At 41.5% G+C, this 24,281-nt stretch overlaps 1 protein-coding gene across 1 annotated transcript in view; it reads left to right on the top strand.

The window, feature by feature from the left end:
• The window catches only part of brinp2 (bone morphogenetic protein/retinoic acid inducible neural-specific 2), a 230,573-nt gene that overhangs the window by 75,159 nt on the left and 131,133 nt on the right, over positions 1 to 24,281 (top strand). Inside the window, exon 2 of the mRNA XM_037085301.1 lies at positions 17,085 to 17,534. Within this exon, the coding sequence (XP_036941196.1) occupies positions 17,152 to 17,534 (383 nt within the window). The 5' untranslated portion in view covers positions 17,085 to 17,151. The remainder of the gene's footprint in view (positions 1 to 17,084; positions 17,535 to 24,281) is intronic.

Raw genomic sequence — 24,281 nt, 5'->3', positions numbered from 1 at the left:
AGTTTTGTGTTTCAGTTGACCTCATTAGTTTTATGAGCTTTGAGACCAGAAAAGGTTCAAGTGACCACCATTGTTCCTGCGGAGGTTAAGTACGGCACAGATGCATGATGGGCTATTTTTATGATGCTGATGCTGCCAATCCTGCTCAGCGAAATGAAGCGTTACTTCATCGGCCTGGTGAAGCAATTACAAGACCTCCTCTGACTTTATTGAGGGGAGCTGCTGCTAACTAAATGGTTTTCTATAGGAATCCCGGGGGAAGGAATCATTAAGAAATAGCTCTCAGTGTGCCTGTGATGAAGCGGGGGAAATATTCTGTGTGTGCGTGAGAGGTATACATACCCACTGAGACCCAGGAGACCGTAGTACATCAGTTACAGATGGAGGGACTTCTTAAATACATTTCAATGAACTGACTATAAGCTGCTAATGTGCTCTTGTAATCGAGGCAGGTTGCTGCTGATGATGTTGGAAGGGGAAATAAGCCCTCAATCATGCCTCCTATTTCGCTGTGGGCCAAGAGAGTCTCTCTTTCCATTTTTCTTTTTGCGAAAACCCAGATGAGAGAGAGGGGGCTACTTCTGTCCCAGAGGGCAACTCTGATGAATCTTATACAGATTAATCCACCCTGTAAGAAGGCCTTGAGCCGCTTTTTTATTGATTCACCAAAATGCTAATCTCAGAAATTCAAATTCCACTGCTTGTGGCTGACTAGATTCAATTTGCTCGTTTTTTAATAAGGTTCAAATAGAAACATATGGTCCCCTGAGAAATTCCTGCAGATTATTTTCTTTGAAAATTGTCCAAGGTTGTACTTTTTTTTTTCTTTTTTTATCTGGGCCCATCATGCAACTCCAGCTGATTGTTTTATGGCTGAGGTGCACAGGATGAAACGCGAGTGACACATGTGTCAACATGTGCAGCCTGCTGCAGAGATGAGACATTGGCCTTGCAATTGGCCTTGATTACGCGTCACCACCAGCAGCAATCTAGTTACAATGAGAAACATATTTCCTATGATGACAGGGTCATAACATTCCTGCCCTGTCATACTCATTCTCCATGGTAATGGAGCAATCACACAATGCATGACCCTGGTGACTGGCATGGCCCACAAGGCATTAAAATAAGTAGAACACACTGCCCACACACGCACTGCATAGCACCCTTTTCTTTCTTAAACTATGTGCTGGGACCTGCAATACGTCATGGCGCTACCTCTACTGGGGCTCCAGCATGACACTCATGGCAATGAATAATGAGGCTATATGGGACCTAGGGGATAGGATTACATTTTTCATTTTGGTCCAGAACAGAAGACGTTTTAGGACCCGTGAATTATGCAGCAGATGCTCCACTGTTTATCAAAAGCCCTCAGATACAGAGGGTATTCGGGGGGTTGGGAGCAAAGAGATGTATCAAGATTCCACATCAAACCTTCTTCTTCTAATCATGAAAGAATGAGAAGGAGTAGAACGGATGTTATGTGGCCTGCAGGAGCGAAATGGAAAAAAAGAACAGTTGTTCGTGTGGCCAAACAAAACCAGAACAGAACAAATAAGAAATGTCTTCATAAAACACCAGAGTAATGAAAGCAGAATGTCATGTTTACCAGTGGTGATTGGTCTGGCCCCACACGCTTAGTAAGAGTACATCAGATACTTCCTGGCCCCAAAATCTATTTGATGTAGAAGACACTGATTATAGTCGGAGCTAGGATTTATCCCTGTGTTATTACCGAAAGGCACGAATGGATAAAGATGCTAAGCAATATGCCATCTGTAGACCCATGCAGTCTCATCCATGGTGAAAATGATACGAAAATGTGAATTTGCCCAAGCAGTTCACACTTGCCTGATGCTGGAAACTGCTAAGTTACTTGGGTATGGTTGCAGCGCAATCTACCAATCACACCACAGCTCCTGCACCTTAAAGTGTACAGACAGATGACTAAACAAATGTTCACCTCCTGTTCTCTGCACAAATTTGACCAGTATACTATTTGTACGATCTGTTCACTCCAATCAGCAAAGATACTGGTTGCCCAGAATTTAGCTGTAGCGACTTAGCAACATACGCACTGACCATGTGTGTTTGTGTGGCAACTAAAAATTCAGATAACAGATGAAACGAAAGTACTTGCGTTATTCTCTGGGGCTCTTTTTTCCATCTTCCCATTTATATTTATGACACAGATTCATAAATAGCAAATTTTTTAAGTTGAAGCATTTTAAACGTTGCATTAGAATGCCCCATCTGGAGAAAATTAATGTCTGATTATGTCCACTCGGGTACAACAGTTTGATCCAAGATGTTGAGGTGGAGAAAGGTCTCAGTAAAGATGGGGGCACAACAAGCTCTGATTACACGTATTTTGGCCAGTCTGAGTCTGAGATTTTCCTGCAACTGGACATTAGCCAGGCACAGACGCTAGTCCAAGCTAGTTTACCAGGGCTCCCATCCTAGGTCTTTTCCTCTCCGGCTGGTCACGTTTGAAGGGTTCAAAGATGCCCTGGCCAGGTATCATCTTAAAGTCTACTGCTCCTCTGCAGCATCCAAAGCATGTGTCCTCTCTGTTCAAGGCTGTATAACAACATTAAATTAGGAGTCCCTACATGCTACAGACATAAACAAAAAAAAAAAAAAAAGGGGAGATGGGGGGAATAAATACTCATAAATATAAACCATTTTTGTATTGGAGTGTTAAGGACTTCAGGAGGCTGACAGCCTCTGGTGGTATGGCAGCAAATACTTCTGAATCTCTTGCCAGACGGCAGCAGGATGAACAGGCTGTGGTTTGGGTGGGTGTTGCATCATATTGAACATAATAATGAAAAGGATAATCCCATGTAATTGGTACTTTTTAAACATCAGTTATGCTTGATAAGTCATAATAATAATACTTCCATAATAATAATTCCACTTTGTGTCTGCACACAGCTTTCGATCGCCAGGAATTGTTTTGGCATCCTATTGACACTGACAATGCTTGCAACCCCCCCCCCCCCCAAAAAAAAAACCAAAAAACACCTGCTTGGCCCACTTGAAAGTGAAGCCATGTTTGTTTGGTTCTTGTTTTTTGCTGTAAGAGCACATTATTTCCCACCAGCTTGATAGGCCTTTTAACCTGTTATGCAGGTTTTGTGAGCCAGGCGCAGTATTAATGCAGCTGGATGAGATGCTGGTACACAAAGCACTGAGGTTCTTTTTTATAAAAGTACATAGTTAAGTGATTGAAAGGAACATTGGCATTCATTTTGGCTTTGCAGCACTTTGATGATAATGTCAGCCCTGGGAAACCTATTTTTCTCTATTCAGACCTTATTCTACTTGTAAATTTGCACTTCTTTGAAAAATCATAACCAGCACTTAACGATGTTGGCATTGTTCAAGCAGCCTTATCAGTTAGTCAGCACTCAGATACTGTCACTGTCACACACTGTGTGCCACAGTCTGAATAGAAGCACGCAGCCTGTGTTCTTTGCTTCACTCTCCTGGTTATTGTTTTCTATTGCTTAGTCTAAATTGTGTGAAAAAGGCTTTTTTTTACTGCCTTTTAAAGGGTACATTGCCAATTTTCAACCTTAATCTCTCTCTATTGGAATTTAGTTCATGCTGAGGGACAAACTAGGGAGCCCCTGCAATGTTCTCTTTGTCGCTGGGGCGGGGCCATAAAATCCGGCCTATAGCTGCAGCCGAAATAGCTTGAGAGGACATGGTCAGCAGCAATTATCAAGGGCTGCCGATGGAAGACAGCGATTGGTTGTGCAATTGCCTGCATTCCCCTGCAATGGCAACAGAAACGCATTATTTCTTGCTGCAGTGACTTTTTGGCATGGGCAGTTTTTGTTGGTTACTGTCTTCGACAGCCAGGCTGAAGCACCTGATGTGCGTTGCATGAAAGTTCACTTCTGGTTCATGTAGAGTGGAGCCAGAGACCTTCTTTAGGACCCTGAGTATTTTGTTGTGTTTCAGAAATATGTAGGTGTACAATTACCATCTCAAAACACCTGCAACAGCTGTTTGTGCAAAGGCTCGTGAAAAACACACACTAAAGCTTATTGTAATTAATAATCACAAAGCCATTTAATTTAAAGCACTTTGGACCCTCAAAGGACATGTTTAACGTCTGTTCCTTAGCTGTCAGTATGAGGAGACCAAAGCTGAACAAGTGTAGTGGTTGGAGAGGGCACGTCAAGAGCAGAACACAGAGAGGCGCAGTGAGAGCGCACAGAGCTGAGCAGACCTTCCCAGGGCACACAGGGCTGCAGTTCCGACAGTGAGTCCAACCGGGTGGTAAACCTGCAGCAGGCCATCTCTCCGACCAGCCAACCTGTTCCAGTGGAGGAGAGGAGAGAAACCGACAGGATGAAAACTGTAACCAAAGAATAACAGAAGGCTCACAGCCTCGCACCGGCAGCCTCTGAGCGCTAACAGAATGATACGCCTCTGCCTTACATGATACGCCACCTTACATATCACCATATAATTTGCATTAACTTAAGTGTGTACTTTAAAATGTTTGATAAGGTTATTTGAATCAAGTTTTGATTGGATTCACCTACTTTTCAAGGCTTGCACTGCAGTGCTCTTTAGCTCTTCACCATAAGAGGACACTTATGCTTATATAATTAAGCTTATAAAATTCAATGAAAAAGCACAGACCAAATATTGATATTACATGCTGTTGAACTTCTACATCATTGAACAGGTCTAGTCTGGAAACTTCTGTATGGTTAACCTGGCTGAGCAGCTGTGTGGGCGAGCGCTGAATGAGCATAAACATGACAGTTTTAGAACAGGCTCACTTGGCTCTGTGGCTTCCAGACGGCCTGTAGCTCTCCACCTGCCTGCTCACCACTTATTGAAGATGAATGACTTCTGGGCGACCATTACTTATCTCGTGAAATGGCCTTAAAAGGGATGGCATAGCCCTCGTCAGCGCAAATGTGACCAAACACCAAAAAGTGAGGCTCACTTAAAAACACATCCATTATATGTGAGAAAATGTAATAACTGATGCACTTTTGATCCAGCAGTAAATTAATAAGATGTTCTCCAAACACAGTTCATCAAAGTGCAAATTATGTGCAAAATGATGTACGACAAAGGAAAAAAATAAAAAGGGATTTTAAAAAAAATCAAATACCAGTTGCCTGTTTCGTTACAATGGTAGTTTAGTTACATGGACAAACATGATATTAATACCTCTAAAAAGTATTGAAATAAAAAAACCCCACAAACTCTTGACAAAGTCATGTCATTTAAGGCCAACAATGTCAACACATTAGTGGGGCTAAAGAAAAGTTTAGGGGTCACCAAAAACAGTGTGATTCATTATGTTGGTGCAATGAATATCTGTACAAAATGTGACCTAAACTCATCCAGTAGTGGACCAACCAACCAACCAACCAACAAACCATCAGACCAGCACTGGCATCCCCAGAATTATGCCGCTAGCATGGCTAAAATGTAAAGAAATAAAATAAAAAGTACTGCATTTCAAGTTGGGGAAAGTCGTGTTCCCTTGAACCATGCAAATCGTTCCCTCTTCATTAACCTCTCATTCTTATTCACATCAGCATCAGGCGCATGTGTCCAGCGTCTGGTCACAGCAGCCCAAAATGACTGCTTTCCATAAAAAAATTAGCTGAGGTTATGGTGCACTGATACAGTGTGTGTTCAGAATCAGAATTAGTCCAACCTGTGTTTCAGGGTTTGAGGATCAGAGACATTTTGCAAGTGGTAAATTTGTGAACCTCTATCACTGGACCCATTCTTACACCATGGTAAGCTCATTAGTCCACAAATGGCCTTGCTGGCAATGCTCTGATTGGACCAGAATGAATGCATGTGTCTAACAGAACATGAGATGTAGATTTTTGTAAATACTAAAATATCCAATGCACCACACTCAGAAAGCCTCTGATGCTTGTAAGCAAGGCCATAATTACATTGTATATTGTGGGGGGGCATCCTGCTAGTATGACCGGCATATGACAATTTAAAGAAATGTAGTCATAATTATGACTAAATGTAACAAATCTCTGTTATTATTACTATCAGTTCTGTACTGTGTATGGTTTGTCCAAGTGGTGTTGCCATAGTACCCCATCTAGCAGAACTTGCTGCCCAGCTGCTATTGGAAGGCAATGGCACTGTCTCACTACTTCATTACTGTCACATATCCACCTTATTCCTGACTTTGTGAGTTTACCCATGGTTCATAGCGGTAGTCGGCTTTGCTCTTCCGGTTGAACTGGCTGACCTCGGTGTTTACGCTAGTGTAGCTGTCATGCTCGCTTTAAAAAATGGCTTTTAACACAAAGAAAGTGACAGAATGGATAAGCTGCACCGACATAGTTAATTACCTTATATTTTCTGAAGGTGTTGATGGTGGAGAATTACGCAGTTACAAAGGCACAGAGGTATATAACTACCTGCACAGTAACAACATAGGGAAAGGACTGTTGAAGAAACACAGCAAGTTTATATTTCTGAAGGCAGCAGTAGCGCCCAGCCACTGCGTCAATCAAACTAAACATACAGCTGGATAATGCTGAAGGAAAGTGGAGTCGTGGAGACAGGCGGCTGCTCAGACATTGCCAGGTTAGAGAAGTCATGCAGTCATGCTGCAGCTATTCTGTGGAAGATATTCATAAACCTGAATATTTATTTTAGTCTCAGCATGGCGTGTAGGGCGCAGGGCACGGGCATGTTTGTCAAAGTGGTTGATGTTCTACACAAGTTTCTGAAAAAAAAAAAAAAAAAACTTAAATTTTCAGGAATTGTTGTGGCAGCCAACAACGGCACATGTTGTACCTGAGCTCATTTTAAAAACAATGTAGCATTTATGACATAACGCTAGTTGTTTAGGGCTAGTTAGTTGACAGCGATCCATCATGCAGTTGCAAGTCAACCGGAAACGGAAAACCACCGACGGAAGTAGTTATCTGTCATGGCAGCTCCCACAGGAGTCTGAGGAAACGGGTGGATATTGAGAAGTTTAAAACAAGAATGTAATATGAGTGTTGTGTAGACTCTATTATAACTGTTGATTGTGATCTTGTAAAGTGCCATATTACATATTACATAAATAAAGGGGGGGCCCTTAATCAAATTCTGCTTAGGGCCCCCAAAAGGCTTGGGCCGGCACTGCCTGTAATTGACCCTGCTTTTCAAAAATATAGACAGTATAGATGCTGTTCAAATATTATTCGAGTGACACATCAGTGTGAGTTTCAAGCAATGCTGGGGGATCTATATTAATAGGAACTTTAAGCACCTCAAAAATCAATCGACCTCAAATCAACCTTTAAACCGACATGAAATATGTCGTTATCTAACTGCACGGCAATAACAAAAGCGAATAATTACATAAAATCAATCAGCAAATTCATCTATGGATGAAAAGCCAACCCCTTGACTCCAATGGCATCCTAATTTCATACTGCATTGGCTGCTTAGTTAGAATGTATTCATTTGTATTTCTCTAAAGAGCGTCTCTCTAAAACTGGGATCTGTACATTCACGCACTCGAACAGCTGTGTGTCTACAAAGCACCACCACCATCTCATGAACGGATGTGTTTGGTTGTCAGTGTGGCTTCTATTTGCAGCGCTGAATATGTCAGGAATCAGCTTGTCCAACACAATGTGTGTTGGCCCAGCCATCATCAATGACATTGTGACCAGTGAATGTTTTTGGTCAAAGCCCTTTTGTCTGTATAATTGTGGGAATAATCATTACAGCTACATTTGGACTAATGCCGCCCTATTAGCTGGCGTGGCCAGACTGGTAAGCATCTGACGGGTTTCAATAATCTGATAACTTTGTATATATAAAGATTGCCTGTCAGTGCTGTTTTTATGTAGTGTCAGTATAGGGTTTTTCTGTACTGGGAAGAAAGTCTCTACATTTTGAGGGTACCTCATTCAGCCAACTTCAAGGCAGCCTACAGACTTTGTAAACATACATTTGGCACTTGTCAAATGAGGCATGAGAACAACAGAAACAGGCAGTAATGCCATTTTATGATTCGTTTGTGGAAATACATAAACTAAGTCCCATATGCTACCTGACCCTAACCCATGTGAGGGCAGTAAAACATGTTAAAAAACAACAACACTGAACCATGATAAAATCATCATAATAATACAATTCTCATCGTGTCACACTTAGCAGAAACTTAGCAGACACAGCCAAAGATACAGCCAACGTTCATGTCGAGATGTGTCTCTGATGAGCTGACAAATATTCACTCTCCTTTTAGTTCCATTTTAGTTTAGACCAACACCTAATAAAATAACTGTCTCGTTAACTGCTAAACGCTAAACTATGTTAACTAGCTGCAGCTACTGTAGCTTCATCTACCCTTAAGTGGGGGCAGGTAACAAACGTATATATGTTATTTTGGCTTGACCACTGTACGTTCCAACTCAGATAAGATCAAAATAAGCTAAGTAACTGTAAAACCAACACAAATAGCTGAAAGATGCTCAAAGGCTCTCCAAAGCTGGCCCTTTCACACAAATAAAAAAAATATATATATATTGATCAGGGCAGCTTCAAGAACTACCACAAATTGAGCTTTTGTGTATGTTTGCTTTTTGCTGGAGTATTTCCCAGTTTACCTTCCTGTGCTTTATATAATTCTCCAGACAATTTCCCCCAGGACCCCGCCGTAAGTGGTTTCTAAAATGTGTCCTGAGTGACCAATTGATATCATTACCATAACTTTAGGAAAACAGATTGCTCATACAAAAACAGGTACATTGGCATAAGTAAATGTCATGTATATTCCACACATAGCCCTCGGGCACGACTATATTGCTGTCGGGTGTGGTGTAGTTTGAGTTTGCATCCCCTATGGCCCTTTCAATTACCAGAATTTGCTTTCTGCTGCTGCTGGCAGCATATCAACTGAAGCCCAGCTGACCCTGTGTGGACCTATTTGGAAGGGATTAAACTAGCTTGCAACTAATAAAGGAGATGTTGCAGTATGCATATAGGGACTTTATGAGGCTGCTTGACTCAGGAGTGAGCAGCTTGTGTAATTATCAGATGCGTAAATGGAGAAAAATGGAGGGAGGAGGAGGAGGAGGAGGAGGAGGAGGCGGAGGATAGGTGAAAGGGAGAAGACATGGGAGTCGGGAGAAAGGTGCTCTGATGGAAGGATGTGAGAAGGATTAGGAGGACTGAATGATAGAGATTGAAAGACCGAAGGTGGTATGCCATATATATTTTATTATAAATACTTTATTTATCCTGAGGGAAAGAATATTAAACACATGAGGGTGTCTCTTTCCCCCAAATGTATAGATTTAGTTTTAAGGATTAAGAGATTTATTTGCATATTCCAAAGGGACTCATCGACAGGATTGTTACGATATAAACATCTGTGGCTGGCATCTGAAATTACAATGTAGATTGGAAACCCTATGTAAACACCATCTGGTGTAACTCTAACCAACAATAAAACACCATTCAAAGGTTACATGTTTATCATCTGGAACGCATTCATCACGGTTTCAGAATATTGAAATTCACTTCAATTAGCCTAATGAGTAGTCTGAATTTCTGATGCTGTAATAATGACACCGCAGAAATACAACCTTGATCCCTCCAGTGTGTCGATCCTGTTCCTTTGGATGCACCGTGCACAGGATGCAATTAGTATTTAACACAAGCCCTTTGATGCTATGATCAATACATCTAGAGGCAAACTATTCTAGACATAACTGATTGAAGTCAGATTGTTTACCCATATAAACCCACCAGTTTTAGGCAGATAATCAGTAACTTGCAGCTGAGTGCATTTTTAAACTCCTTTTTTCATCATTTATTGAAGCTTTACCTCAGAACCCGGTCAAAAAAGTTCCAGAGGATTACTCATGTCTCACTCAGGCTGCTCAGATGGACGGGGTCTTCAGGGGGTAGTCTAACTTTAGACAGAATTACAAGGGTTCGACCAATCCAGTATTTCAATCCTGTTCCTGGGCCCCCCTGCCCTGCGTCTTTAAGATGATCCCCTGCCACAACATACCTGATTCGAGTCAAATCAATCTTGATGGAGAAAAGTCCAAATCCAGTATTAATGAAATGTCTTCGGAGCACACTTGAAAACTAACGCTATATAAAGACACATGAGAATGGAGGAAATAAATACTCCAAGACTGCACTGACACTATTGTAATATGCTAATAGCACACAAACAAGGAATGATGAAGCTTGAACACTGAATTTAAGTAAGGTCTCACTGAAAACAGCACACTGTTGTTTTTCTAACAAGTCAGCAGGTGGGGTGTGTGAGGTGGGGTAATATGACTTTCAGCAGAGCGTGCTGCTGACAGGCTGTTGTTCTCTTAATTATCAGCTGGTAAAGATGTTAGCTGAGGTATTGATGGGCCCTAATTGAGCATATGGCTGTTTGTTTGTCTAGCTGGAGACTGACCAGAGAACACACTGCTAAGACAGTCATAAACAGCAACACACACACACACACACACACACACACACACACACACACACACACACACACACACAGCCAGCACAGCATATAATTTGTTGGGGTTCCAGTCTCTGACCACAGCCCATCAGACTGCGTCTCCGGACAATATCGGCATTATGCTGACATTATTGCTGGCTCTGCCGCTTCCTAATCCTGACATTTCGTGTGTGTGTGTGTGTGTGTGTATTTGTGTGTGTGTTTTGAAGCAGGAGAGTTTTCTGCTACCTGCTTGTTTCAGCCTGTAGGCGCTTTGAGTCCGAGGAAAGCAAATTACACATTTCTCTCTTTCTTTTTTTTTTCATCTGATGCCCTTTCAGGCCTCTTTCTGTTGTTCTCACATGATTAATCCAGTCACGCTCTTTAATTGCAGTAAACTTTCTTTATCCCTAATCATTCTTCTTTCCATGGTTTGCTTAGAAAGTGAAGCGAGCTCTGTGGGTGGAGCCAAGCTCACTAATCATCTGCGTGAGGTTTGAGAAGCCTCATCAAATATTGACAGCTACATGTAAGAGTTAGCTCAAGCCAGAAGATCAACCTTTTCATCAAGTTTTGCTCTCTTTTTTTTTTTTTCTGCAGTTTGGCAATAAGCAGCTTTGAAATTTCTTTGCCAGCCCCAGACAGAGATCAGTCGAAGTGGCTTAAAATCATGCAGACAGAATTCGGAGGTCTGTAAAGAGACGCTGAGTGTGTTTGGCTTCAGTGAGTGGGATGACTTGGATGGATTTTTGTGTTCCAACCAATCTTGTCAAATAGATTTCCGAATATTTATGGCCAAACTATCTGCTCACACTGACAAATAATGTTACTGGTTTCAATATTTTAATTACGAGAATTGTTTGAACAAATATATCAGAGCATAAGTCTTGTATTATCACTCTATTAATTCAGTGGATGACTTTCAGGAAGTCATATTGACTTTTCACAATTGAAGTTTCTTAAACAAGCTTGGCAGAATCACTTGGGAAATATCCCACTCTGCAAAGATGATTACACGGCTGTATATTAAAACTGGAAATATTATGAACTGCCGCTAAGAGCAAAGATATGGCAAAACAATCAAAAGTAAGGAGAAACAAAATGGCTGTGCCCATTGAGCTTATGTGATGAGACACAAAGGGCCGGCTGGTGACGACAGCCGGTCACTGATGATCTCTCAGGCCTGTCTGTCAGGGATGGAGAGTCTTAAATCTCAAACGGTCTCTGTCTAACAATTTGTAGCAATTAATACATGTTACTCACTTTTTTCATTGTGCGTATGTGTAGACGCAGACTGTAACCTGACTCGATAAAATGTCTCTCTCTCAGTTGCATATAGAAGCCTGTGCACAATTTGTTTATAAAAAAAATTCTATTGATCTGCAGGAGTTGATATTTTTAGAATGGACACGTCAAAGCAGAGAGAAATTTGAATGGATAAGACACAAGCTTGCTGAAATGAGGGTGAATTTCTAAACATATATACAATTAGCAGGTTAAAAAAATGTATATACCGCTGGAAACAGATAATATTTAGCATGAGTTTATAGCTGTGGATTATTTTTCGAATGTTTGTCTCCAACCTCAAGCGGATAAATTGCTGTTTACAGAGGAAGTGCTGCAGAATGGTGAAAAAGAGCGGCTCATGAGCCAGGGGCCCTGCCGGCGTGTTGAAAGCCTTCTCGTACATTCCCATATCCTTTTCACCAGATCAGACCTTAAACAGAGAAAGCTGGCAGCCACTTTGTGCCAACATCAAAATGTAGATGTGAGCTCCTCTCTGTCCCTCTCAGCCGTTCTATTCCCCTCTGTTGTCTCTTCCTCTGGATTCATCTGTCTCGCCTTCTGTCGTTTGCTCTTAACCTCCCTGTTTGTCTCTCTTTGACTGTCATTCTGCTCTGTTAGCATCAATCCTCGTCCAGCTCTCTTCCCTCCACCCCGCCCCCCTCAGCCTCAGTGTGCGGTGAGCCTGAATTACAGGGGGGTAGAGCAGGTGTGCAGCTGGCCGGCTATTGATGCTGACTAGCATAAACGCTGAGAGGTGAGTAGTGAGCTGCTGGGGTTGAGGAATACAGCTGGCCTCTAATGCTGATGGACCTCCCTCTGGTCTAATGTTTGCCAAGGGCCCGGCCAGGTGCTCCGCAAGCATATGCACACACACAGAACCAGTGCAGACACACATATCTGCAGCTCCAAACATTCGCCAGACATATGTGTGTCAGATCTAATAAGGATTCCCAGCTGCAGTAATTGTAGTGCACAGATAGCGAGCCGATGAATCCGGCTGTAGGTTCGTGCTCTCTGCCGCAGAGAAAAATGAAGGTTGTAATTTCATCTGGCTCGGAGACGAGAAGTGCTGAGACACCGGCCTCCACACATAGTTCTCTGCCTCACAAACTGGAGCACAGATGACTTAAACAAGTCGGGAGGTCAAACTGCTCAGGCATTAGCCTTTGGCTCGGTCACTCTGCGGCTGGGTGGGAAGTTTAAGGAACCAGTCCTGGTAGGAGTGACTCAGCTGCATTCATTCAGGAGCCATTTTTTTTTTCTCCCACAATCAGTCGCTCTGTCTTTGTTTCCTCCCCTTCTTTTCTTACTGCCATTGCTCCCAGCTCTCCTCATGTTTCTCATTTCCTTCCCTCTCCCTCCCTTTTTGTGCAAACACGGTACTACAACTCACTCCTTGCTCTCGCTAAGCCTGCAGAGAGCGATGGGAAAAAAAATCCAATAAACATAAGCTGCCGCTCCTCCTTGACTCCGCTGTCGTCCCTGAGATGTTATTTAAACGCGACATGTGGTCGATTTTTCCATTCCACCTGGTTGCTCTCCCCCTTCCCCCCTTCCCCACTATGGATCTGAGACCTTCGTGCCTTTTTACCTTTCGCTCCTGATCCCCCAAGTTGGGAGAGAGAAGTGTAAATACGGAAAAGGGTGTGTGAATAATGCAAGGCGAACATTAAATGTCAGAGCTAAAAATTCACAATTTCCCTCTATTGTCTCCCTGGCATTTGCGTCATGTTTTATGCATTTTATAATTAGCGGGGAGTCTCAGAGGAGAGGAGAGGAGAAGAGAGGAGAGGAGTGGAGGAGAGAGGAGAGGACTGGAGGAGAAGGATGCCTGGCAGTTATGGGGAGCGCTTATTTCTGCGAGAGGTGCCGTTTTAAGAAGTTACAGAATTTAATTTGAAAGGCAAATCTCACAGCTCCTTGGAGTGGAAAACCATTGCACGAATTCTTCTCTGAATCCATACAACTTCTGACACATGCCTCACATATATGATGTACATTCATCACTTTATATTCAAGGAGGCAAGAAAAAAACAAACATACAAATTGGTATCGCAAACATCAGGATATCCCATACAGTGTTTTCCATTCATTCGCTTACTGGTGTCAAAGTGGATGGTTGGGGGGCCCCGTCTGAGAGAGAAGAGAGACAAATAAAAGAAGAAGAGGCGAGAAAGAAAAAGAGCTGAGATGAATTGAAAGGGGTTGAGGAAGAGAATGTCCGTTAGAAAGATAAAGAACAAATATTGGAGGGAGAGAGAGAGAGAGAGAGAGAGAGAGAGAGAGAGAGAGAGAGAGAGAGAGAGAGGGCTTAATGGAAACAAAGGAGGGAAAGAATGTGGAAAATGACTGAGGTGTACCGTACATGGCCTTGCATTTTCCTCTATAGATTCCTACATCTGTCAGCGTTCCATCTGGTCTCTGTTTCTTTCATCCCCTCGTCTCCTCTTATGAACTGCCACAGTCTCTTCTCATATTCTTAGCCTTGAATGCATCCTTCTGTCGTCCCTTCATTGTCGACCTCATATCCGTGTTTTCCCTTCATTCGTTTAAAAGCCTTTTGCAATTGGCAAGGCCCTTATGTGTTGTCTCAGTCAGTTTCAGGTACGTGACATGTGGTCTCATTTCAATTCTGACACAAATGTTTTACGAACTGCGTGAAGAAACAAATGACATTGGATTAAAAAGTTGCAGCCCAGATAAGTTGTGCCACAATGAAGCAGAGGTCTTTTTTATAAACTCATCCCAAACCAGGAGGGGTTTACGTAGTTTTCTGTTGACCTAACCAGTCAGGCGTGATTGATGTCTGTCGCACCAATGTCACTTTCAGTTGATAAAGAAGCTGTTAGGTCAAAGAAACGTTTCGACAAACATCAATAAAATATGCTGAAATATATATATATATTTTTTTATTGGTTGACTTACAGCCTGTGTAGGGTTGCAGAGCTCTCACCTTCCCATGTCTCAGGCATCAGCTTCTCTGATGTATCTGTCTTGTCCGAAGGCAGAACTCTTGAAACAATCTTGAGGACCAAGTTCAAATCTAGTGCATCTGTCACAGGAAATGTTTTATAATTAACACGCTAACATTACCTTAGCTTTTTTCTTATTATTCAAAAATCACAGGGTGAAATATTAGACAGTCTGTTTTTTTTGTTTTTTCTTTTTAAACTGTAAGCTGGAACTTATAGGCCTGGAACATGAAGCTATCTTATTCCATAGTAAGAGATGTTGTCCCCTCCCAGGACACAACAAATTGAGAGATGAGATATCCACCAGACTGTGCATTTTTAATTTTCACCAGCTATACCTTTGGGCCATACAGTGAAAGAAACTGCACCAGCATCGTATTCCATTCATCAGCTTCTCATCCTTCTTTTAGCTGCATAAATACAACCGCTTGACAGATGACTTTGCTAATTGCCTTTTCAAACCGCAGTAATCTCTTGGTGCAGCGAGCGAAAATTAAAAATGCAGTGCCCTGAGTATTGTTTTTTTTTTTCATTTTTTTTTTCATGTCTGAGCCTGCATTTATCCACCTGAAATTAATTCTCTAATTTGTTTGTAAGATAAACAGGGAATACTTAGGATCCCAATCCACTTAAAGCAGCTCCTCCACTACTTTACATATCCATCCTAGAAAGCTGATTCGTCCCTGAAGACTCCACCCAGCACGCCTGCTAGTCATTAACAGTGAAATGAAGAGCAAGCATCCACTTTTCTAGAGGGCACTGTGAAGTCTCACCTTAATACACTGCGTGTGTGTGTTTGTCTGCACATCAGTTCAATGCATGAGATACGTGTTAGATGATGAGGATTCACACTTGAGCTGTAGTGTGATTTGTGCTGTTGTGCTTGGAGTGTGCTGCTGATACTCCTGATCCGTACAGAGGCGGGTGATGACATTCTTGTCCAAACATGCAAGGCATCAAGAAACTGAGGCAGTCAGTCATGTCACTGCAGCGCCACCTTATATATGCAGCGCTGAATGTGCTACAAGTGCTCCTCCAGTGTCAGTCATTTCTGATATGACCTTGCAATGCTGGTCCAATTCTATTATTTGGTCCTGTATACAAGGTACACGGTAATTATTTAATCATTCTCGAACACAGGGTTGCATAACGAAATGGAAGTTTGTAACGTTCTTCATGCTGCACAAATCAAAGAAGATATATACAGTTATTTATGTGCAAAGATACATAAACATGGAGTAGACCAGACTTCATGACGCTGTTTCACCTCTCACCCAAGAGGTCTCTTCAGTTTCAACCAATTGGAGGGGAGCTGCAGTCTTTAAACCTAGTGTGGGAGTCTTTTAACAACTCTTCAAAATATCAGAAACCTGCTTTGATGCTGGAGCCCTCAGAAGCTTCATTTAACGGTTGTGCTTTACTAGTGCATTGTACTTCACACATTCGTAGTTAATCAAATGACCTCAAAGTAATTGCCAACCTTGCCAAAGTACAACCCATGGGACTTTGGACCCCCGTGGGAGTCGGGACGCCGGGGCAGTTGCTGGCTTTGCCTGCCTGGTTCTTTCTCTCACCTGGAGTCACATATTCATATTCATGCAGCCTTTCAGTGTTTTGTAGTGCTTACAATTCCTAAATATGATTTATTCATGTGTTTGTCATAACTGATTCTGTATTAGCTACTATATTAGCTAGTGACAGGTGAACTGTTATAGTTGGAGATAAACTGCTAAAAGCGCATACTGTAAGTTATCCTTGTCTGTTTTTTGGCAGTAACTGAACAGCTGGTAGATGGAAGTCGGGGCTGACCCTGATTTGCATGAAGCTTGGCAAGACAGATGCTTCAGATTTGTGCTCTGGCTAACAGATACACATACATATTCGTTTGTTTCTAAGTGTTCATGAAAGCGTATGAAATCCAATCCAGATATGAGACAATTTAATGAAAGCATAATTGGGGTCTAAGATTTCATTCTAAAAAGAAGCCCTCATCAGTACGATGTCATTTTTATGGCAACAAAAGGCGATGTCCCTCTGATGTGTGCACGTAATTAATGTTCATGTCCAATAACAATAATTATGTGTCTCTGAAGATGAGAATACCTTTCATGTGCAGCATTTCATTTACAGCCACCATGAAAGCAATCACTTTGCTATGATTGATGTTAACATGATAAATACCACTTTGAGGGACAGTATGCTGCCTTCATAATTTTGGACTATATTCACAATATGTGGACAGAAATGTCTGTCAAAGACCGAAGAGAAATTCCTTTCAAACAATCTAATATGTGTCTCTCAGATCATGACATTAAAGCTTGATGTTTCTCGTTGTCCAGGCCAGTGGGAGGTGACTGTCAGAAGAAATGCCGGTCCTAGGTGCCCTAGTACATCACCACCGGGACCATGGCGACTCATTGGCCAGTGAGAAAAGAGAGGTGCTCCCATGGCTCCTCCTGTCTTGCTAGATGTTTGGCATCCTCCTTGATGTTCCTATGGTTGCCGTGGGCGTTGCTATGGCTGCCGTGGCCCGCGCGAGCTGAACAAGTGGGCGGTGGGGCAAGTGGCGGGAAAACGCTCCACGGTTCGCTGTCGTCCCCCTCATCTTCGTCATCATCCTTGTCCTCCTCCTCATCTAGCACCTCGCCGTGGGGCTTCAGCACAAGGCAAAGCGGGGGACAGCTCGACTGGCTGCTGTCAGAGAAGGGTCCTTTCCACAGATGTCCTGAGTACACAGAGTTCAGAGAGAGGTTCCAGCAGGGATTTTCTACCAGATACAAGATTTACAGGTGAGTGAGGTCTGCGTGTGTGTGTGTGTGTGTGAATGTCCTCTCAGTTATGTCTCAGGCTGTCTGCCCATTCTCTCAAGTATTGCCTCCCAACCTTTTTGGCATATGACCTTCAGTGTTCTCTTTTGATTTATGGGTGCACTTCAAAAACGTGGGTGGATGAACAAAAGGCATATTCAAACAGGAAAGCTAAAGATCTCAGCAGCAGAAGACATTTAGTCCTCAGTTTACAGTGGGTCAGCCCCACAACAAGATCCAAAACACACCATCCTGTTTTTTTTTTTTTTTTTTTGTTATGTTTTGCCACGAGTAGCAAAACATAAGCTAGTAGGAACTCATATCTGCACAGGAGGATTTACCTCCTTAAATATAGTCACGTCCCTGTTAGTGTCCTCTCGCAGGCCGTAGTCGATAGTGTTACAATCTTTTGGGGTGTTAACTGCAAGCAGGAGAATTTCATTATTTTGATTTAGCCTTTAACCCAGCACCTCCTTCAAGCATCATAAATACTGTCCTCAAATGGCACCAAGCCTAAGGAGGAGGTACTGCCCGGAGGGATGTGACATGGATGACTCGGGGTTTGAACACTAGTATTAGCTAAACTTGGACACGCCGTGCTTAAGCCATTAACACACCAAAGCAAATTAGCACAAATTGTCAAAAAGAAAACAGGACTTAACCGCACCTGAGATTTCATAAATCCTTTTCATTAAACACTTATATTTGTAAATGATGCCTCTGTGAAACACTCCGTGACCTCTCTGCTCTTAAAAGGTGATATACAAATAAAGTTACTTATGTTCAGTCACAATGCGATTTGAACTTTAACACACTACCCTTATTCAGTGTGACTAGCCTGTGGCAATGCAGACCAGTCTTTGGTGGGAAAATATGCAATCAGAAAAGCTGGGATATCAGACTAGAACATGAATGTCCAAGAACACATGGAGTGTAATGAAATATTTCACATGTAGTGACAAACACTTGATTTGGTCTGAATGAGGCCTTAGGGAATTTCACTCAAAAACCCACGTCAACGTTCTGATGGTGCTAGACCAAAAGTCAAAAGGGACACTAGGGTCATTAAAAATGCTTAAGCCAAGCTGCAAGTCATGCATGCCTGCACCAAAGCTTTGGCAAATATGTCCAGGAGATGTTGATATATTTCACAGGATATCTGAAGATGTGCAGGGCATTAATATTCATCATCTTGAGATGTCAAAAACAAATTCTGTGGCATTTGTATCAAATAACTGCTGAATATTTCAGTCCAAACTAAAACCGAAGAACCTTAAGGAGTACGAGCGACAGGACCAGATGAATTCAGAATCACTGTTATGGGATTAGTTTCTTTTTTTGTTTCCGTTTTATTCATGCTCCCGATCAGAGACCTTTATCTGTTAGAAACATCAGGAAAAAAACAGTAAATACAAAGCACACAGATATTTCACTTCCACTGTTTGATTCTCGGTTGGCAATCATTTAATTCAAGTATGACAGCAAATGTCACTGAGTGGAATATATGAAAATAATACCTCACTGTGCTCAAATCGAATCAGTGATACTACAGAGATATACATGGCTAATAACAAACTCCAAAGGTCAATGTGATGATATTCATCTTTGTCCTTGCCTTTCTAAAGACATACAAATGTTGGTTGTCATTTTTTCGCTCGAACACTAAAATTGAATCAATCCCATCTGTGTACAAGAGCATGTAATGAAAAGATGTTTCTGAATAGCTTTCACTCAGAACTCACGCTATCAGACACAGAGGCTTGTGTATTAAAAATGTGCTGGGTGGGTGTAAAATCTATTTCACCCAGCAGTATTGTGATTTGTGGGACAGCAATGTCTCTGCTCCTTTAATTTAGGATGGTTCTGTGTTGTCATTTAACACTTGGCAGAACTTTGACCTTGTTTCTTAAAGGCCTGAGCTAATTAATTTGAAATGAGCTGTTTATGGCTGATTTTGTGGAGGTCCTTGCTGATTTAACTAAACAAAGTGTGTTCAGAGTCGGACTCTTTAAAGAGTGACTAAACCGGGATCAGAGGGAATTGTGAATGTATGGTGTCTAGGAGATTAAAGTCGGAGCTTTAAATAATTTCAGTGTAATCTGTGAATAGATAAAAGAGGAGCTGTTGTTGATTATGGGTGACACACGCAGAATCGAGCGATGAAACTGGTATAGGCTGCAGTTCTGTCACATTTTTCTGCAGTCATTCAGACGTTTTGCTGATTCTTTCTGTTCTGATTAATGAGCTCAGCAGGGTGAGGGGAAAATGTAAAGCAGAGCTGAGAGTTGAAAGAGCATTTCATGAGCACGTATTGCTACTTGCAATATGAAAAAAGATATTTTCATTAGTCATGGGAACATGACTTCATATATTGAGCTGTCATTCATATTGGATGATTTAATTTGAAGATGTTGTGGGATTGCACTGTATCTGTCTGACATCTTACAACCCCAGACTCATAAAACAAACTCAACTTTTTTGAATGTATCAAATTTCACTGAAACGTCAACATTCGAAAGTGTGGAATCAAAGATGCAGTGCTGCAAATATCTTCAAAATCTCATCAGGAAGGCTCAAAAGTTTGGCAAGATGTATTTGTAGGACTCTTTTCTGACTTTGTAAGAACAAACTTGTCTCAGTGTGAATATTAGCATGATCATAATACAAAACACTTTCATTCAGTTGGAGGTTTTACATTACATGAAAGTTGCATATCTATTGAACATTATATTTCATTATTATAATAATGCATTTACCTCATGCTCCAGAAGCCCTTATTGTGTGCCCTTATATGTGCAAACAGATGCATATTATAGAATTCTCTTTAGATGCAAGAATTAATTTGATATGTATGATAACATAATAAGGAATATTGATAATGTTAGCACTTATCTTAAGGGATTCATTAACAAAGAATCAAAGAGCTTAATTCTAGTGGGACAATGAATGAATGAATGAATCATTATGAATATTCTGGTTATATGTGTCAGAAGTAACAACATTAATTCTCACAGTAAACAATCTTAAAAGGAAAAGGCTAAAGCGCAAGGCAGTCTCATCTGCTGTACCAAATAACTGAAAAGATATGTTGTTGAGTTACATTAGCCCGAATGATTCCAACAGCTTTCCAGAAATCTTTAATTGTATCCACAGTAACAATGCATATCATTCGGCACCTGTCAATTAAAATCATGGATGAACCCCAGATGACGGAGATGTCGGAGAGTGAGGAAGGAAATCCACTCAGTGTAACGTGATGTAACAGTTATGAGTCAGACAGAGTTTCATCTGACATACTGTGTGTTTATGACTTTTAAAAATTAAACGTACTTCTTCTCCCCTATTGTAAACTTCAGAATCTTTGACTGTTGAAAGTTTAACTGCTGTCCCCCACTTCACTGAGAGGTTAAGTTGCATATTGGACTGCAATTGGCTTTTTGCAAGCTAGTTTTGCCGTCATAAATCACACTGGTAGGTTCATAGTCTAAACTGAGCAACAGGGTGAGCACAGAGAAGCTTTCCTCTTGTAGCAGTTGAATGCAAGAGCAGGATATACGCATCATTCTGCACATAGTGAGGCCCACACGTCCAAGGGAGGGAAAAAGAACAAACCTTTTTGACTGTATTGACATTTAGAAACGAGTAATCATGAAGGCGGTTAAAAGGTGATGGAAAGTCTTCTTAACTCCACTGACACACAGGTCCTGACCAGGCGAAAAACATCCACTCTGCAGGGCACTTTTATAAACGCCAGTGTCAGGTTAGTGTAGACAGGAAGCCAATAGGACTTTCACTTAGAGAAAAAAAAACTCAAAGGCATTGCTATTTTTAACATCACCTTATCATGAAAAAGAAGAAAATCCAAACCTGGATATTAGTGATTCAGAAGATTTGTTAAATTTCATTCACTGACATCACTTTTCATATGTTGACTTGTGTAAAGCAGAGGAAACAAAATCAGCTCCTGTAACTGTTAAGTTATTGTAACTGTTAATTTCATAAGTCTTCCTGCTGCAGAGGGCAGTGTGTGTGTGTGTGTGTGTGTGTGTGCCAAGACAGGAGGTTTCTCTGTGTGTCCAGAGGCTGTTAGCTGTGTGGTCGTCAGTATAAATAATGTAGTGCAGTTCTGCCCAGGTCCACAGTTCATGTCAGCCCCTGTCACCATTATCATTACTCCACATTGAATACCAAATGTAATAGATATACACTGCATCCGCTGAGGCTGCAATTGGACTTTCCATTTCCTCGACTTGGAATAGATTTATGTTTTCATTCACATTTTTTCCCCGTCGTTTCCTTCCTCTCCTTCCATGAGCTCTTTAAAAATGCACGACCTTTGTCGCAATGAGGAAATTATGTTTTAAATATCTGTGGTGTTTTTGATTATTCCCCGTTGTTGACTGTGACAGTATTTTAAAAAGACAGAAGTGAATCACACAGGCTCTCACTTCACACCCTCACTGTCTTGCTGGCTGCCTTTCACACACTTTAATGCTGAGATGTGCCAGCCTGATTCATAGTTCTATAGTCACCCTCAGCCAGTGCCTGTTTCCACTCTGTGCTGCCCCTCCGGTCACTCAAACAGCAGGAGGTTAGAAGTGTCTCTTTCTGAGGCACTTTCAACAGTTACTCAAATAATATTTTAGCTGAGCACTTTGTTCTGTGTCATCTGGTTACTCCCTGACTTGAGGTGTTTTTCTTTCACATGTACAAACTCTGCTGTCTTCCCGTCCTTTCGGTCTTCCAAAAGCCTCCACTTGAATCAAATAGAAATGACAGTATCACTTAGGGATGAAGACGAAGTTTAGAATGAAATGACAACCAAGGGTTTCGTGACATAAGTGGGGCAGATTCTTATATAACGGTTGGATTCTTCAGTGATAACTGAGCAGGCAACATGGCAAGCTCAGTCTGGTGTGTTTTCCTTTCTCTTTGTTTTTGTTTTTTTGCCAATACCTCTTTTGTTTTTAATTGTGTGTCTGGAAAACTAAATGCAATTTAAGACAATGACTGTACAAAATAGTATTAACATGAACAACATTTGTGTTTGTGCCTTTAGCTGATAGCATTGTAATTTCAACTTTTTTTTGTCTCCAGTGTGAGTGTGAGGTTCAGATGGTTGCGTTGTGTTTGCTTCATATGTCAGAAATTAACCAAAAAACAAAAGCTCATTGAGTTATGATCACATGAGTTTGCTGATGAGAAAACCTGCTCTGTCTGGATGCTGCTGAATCGCCCTGAAGCAGGCCGACCATGCCGTGGCTGAGGTGGGTCTTGTCTTTAAGTATCTTTTGGGCTCTGTGCAGACATCTCATTTCGCTGATATCACTGATGCTCGATAGATCAGTACCACTGATGTCCTGGGTGGCTGGCCTGTTTCACTGTTTGGTGTGATACTGGGTTGTAGCAAACAATTTTAGATGCTAAGGATAGAATATTTGTCAACACTCTTGCTCTCTCTAAGGGACTGAGGGACTGTACGGAATAAAATGGAACCTGGCAGAGGAGCTGAATCCTACTTCCCTTGTGTAATGGAACCTCCCCTTGAATTACAGTACAACTGCAACACCGTGCCCTCCAAATTTTAAAAGTAGTGAACAAGTACATTTTGTTTCACCATAACTTAGTAAGTGCATAGAGAATTTAGGATGCGATTTTCACATATCAACCAAATAGCATGCAATTGGCAGTTGGTAAAGTGATGGCAAAAATAACAAAATGGTGCATCCTGTTTAGCCATCCAGTGTTATGTTATAGTTATCAGCACTATATCCCACTGGTGCATAAGCTATGCAAAGCCCTTTAATGAATAGAGTGAGATTTCCTACTCCATATAAGTTCATGTATGGCTGAGTGTTTCTTTGCTATATCTTTTGATCATCATCTCATTTATCTTTTGATATCTGATCAGTGAATATCTCCTAGTCCCAATTCACCACTTTTTAATCTTTTCTTTCTTCTTTATGAGCAAAAGTCGTCTTTCCATTCTTACATCAAGTTTACACGCCAGTTGAAAAATGACCCATGTATGCCAGTGTGATTAAATGATGGAGCACATTTATTTCAAAGGTGTAGCAAAGAAACACTCAGCCATGCATCAAATTAAAAGGAATGGATACACGTCATTAGAGAGATAGTGATGATTCTTTTAAATCAAAAGTAAGAAAGGCAAAATGAAAATAAACTTTTGGACGATCAAGAATGAATATTGAATTCTAAAATTGATTTATTGCAGATGTAAAACATGTCTCTTTTGTTGAACAAGTCATAGATAAGAGAGCTTGAATTACCTGCAACTGCTCCCCCAAGTCAGCAGTATCTTAAGGTTCCCACCCTGCCATTTTGACTGGATCTTCACTTTAATACACACCACACACAGTCCTGAGTAGGACTCAGTGCTCCTCAGCTGATACTTCCCAGTGACATGTATGCTCAACTGAGATAGTACATCTGTGTCTACTGAGGACAGTTAGGTCGTGTCCATGATATGTATGGTACTGTGAGGGGTTTAGTGATCCTGTTACTCAATTTTGGAGGAAATCAGGCGTGGAAAGTCTTCTGGGGAACGGATCAGTGACCACATCAACTGACACTTTGACAGTTAGGCCTCAGCTCCAGTGTGTCCTGGATCCAGTGGCGGACAAACAGATAAGAACCACGGCAGGTGAACAGAAAGCCTTTTCTGGTCTATTTGAAAAAAAAAAAAAACATGACTCACAAAAGGAAGGT

This window comes from Acanthopagrus latus, chromosome 21 (assembly GCF_904848185.1).
Source record: "Acanthopagrus latus isolate v.2019 chromosome 21, fAcaLat1.1, whole genome shotgun sequence".
NCBI lineage: Eukaryota > Metazoa > Chordata > Actinopteri > Spariformes > Sparidae > Acanthopagrus > Acanthopagrus latus.
The sequence above is the reverse complement of the archived record's forward strand: the minus strand, read 5'-3'. Positions and strand labels throughout refer to the sequence as shown.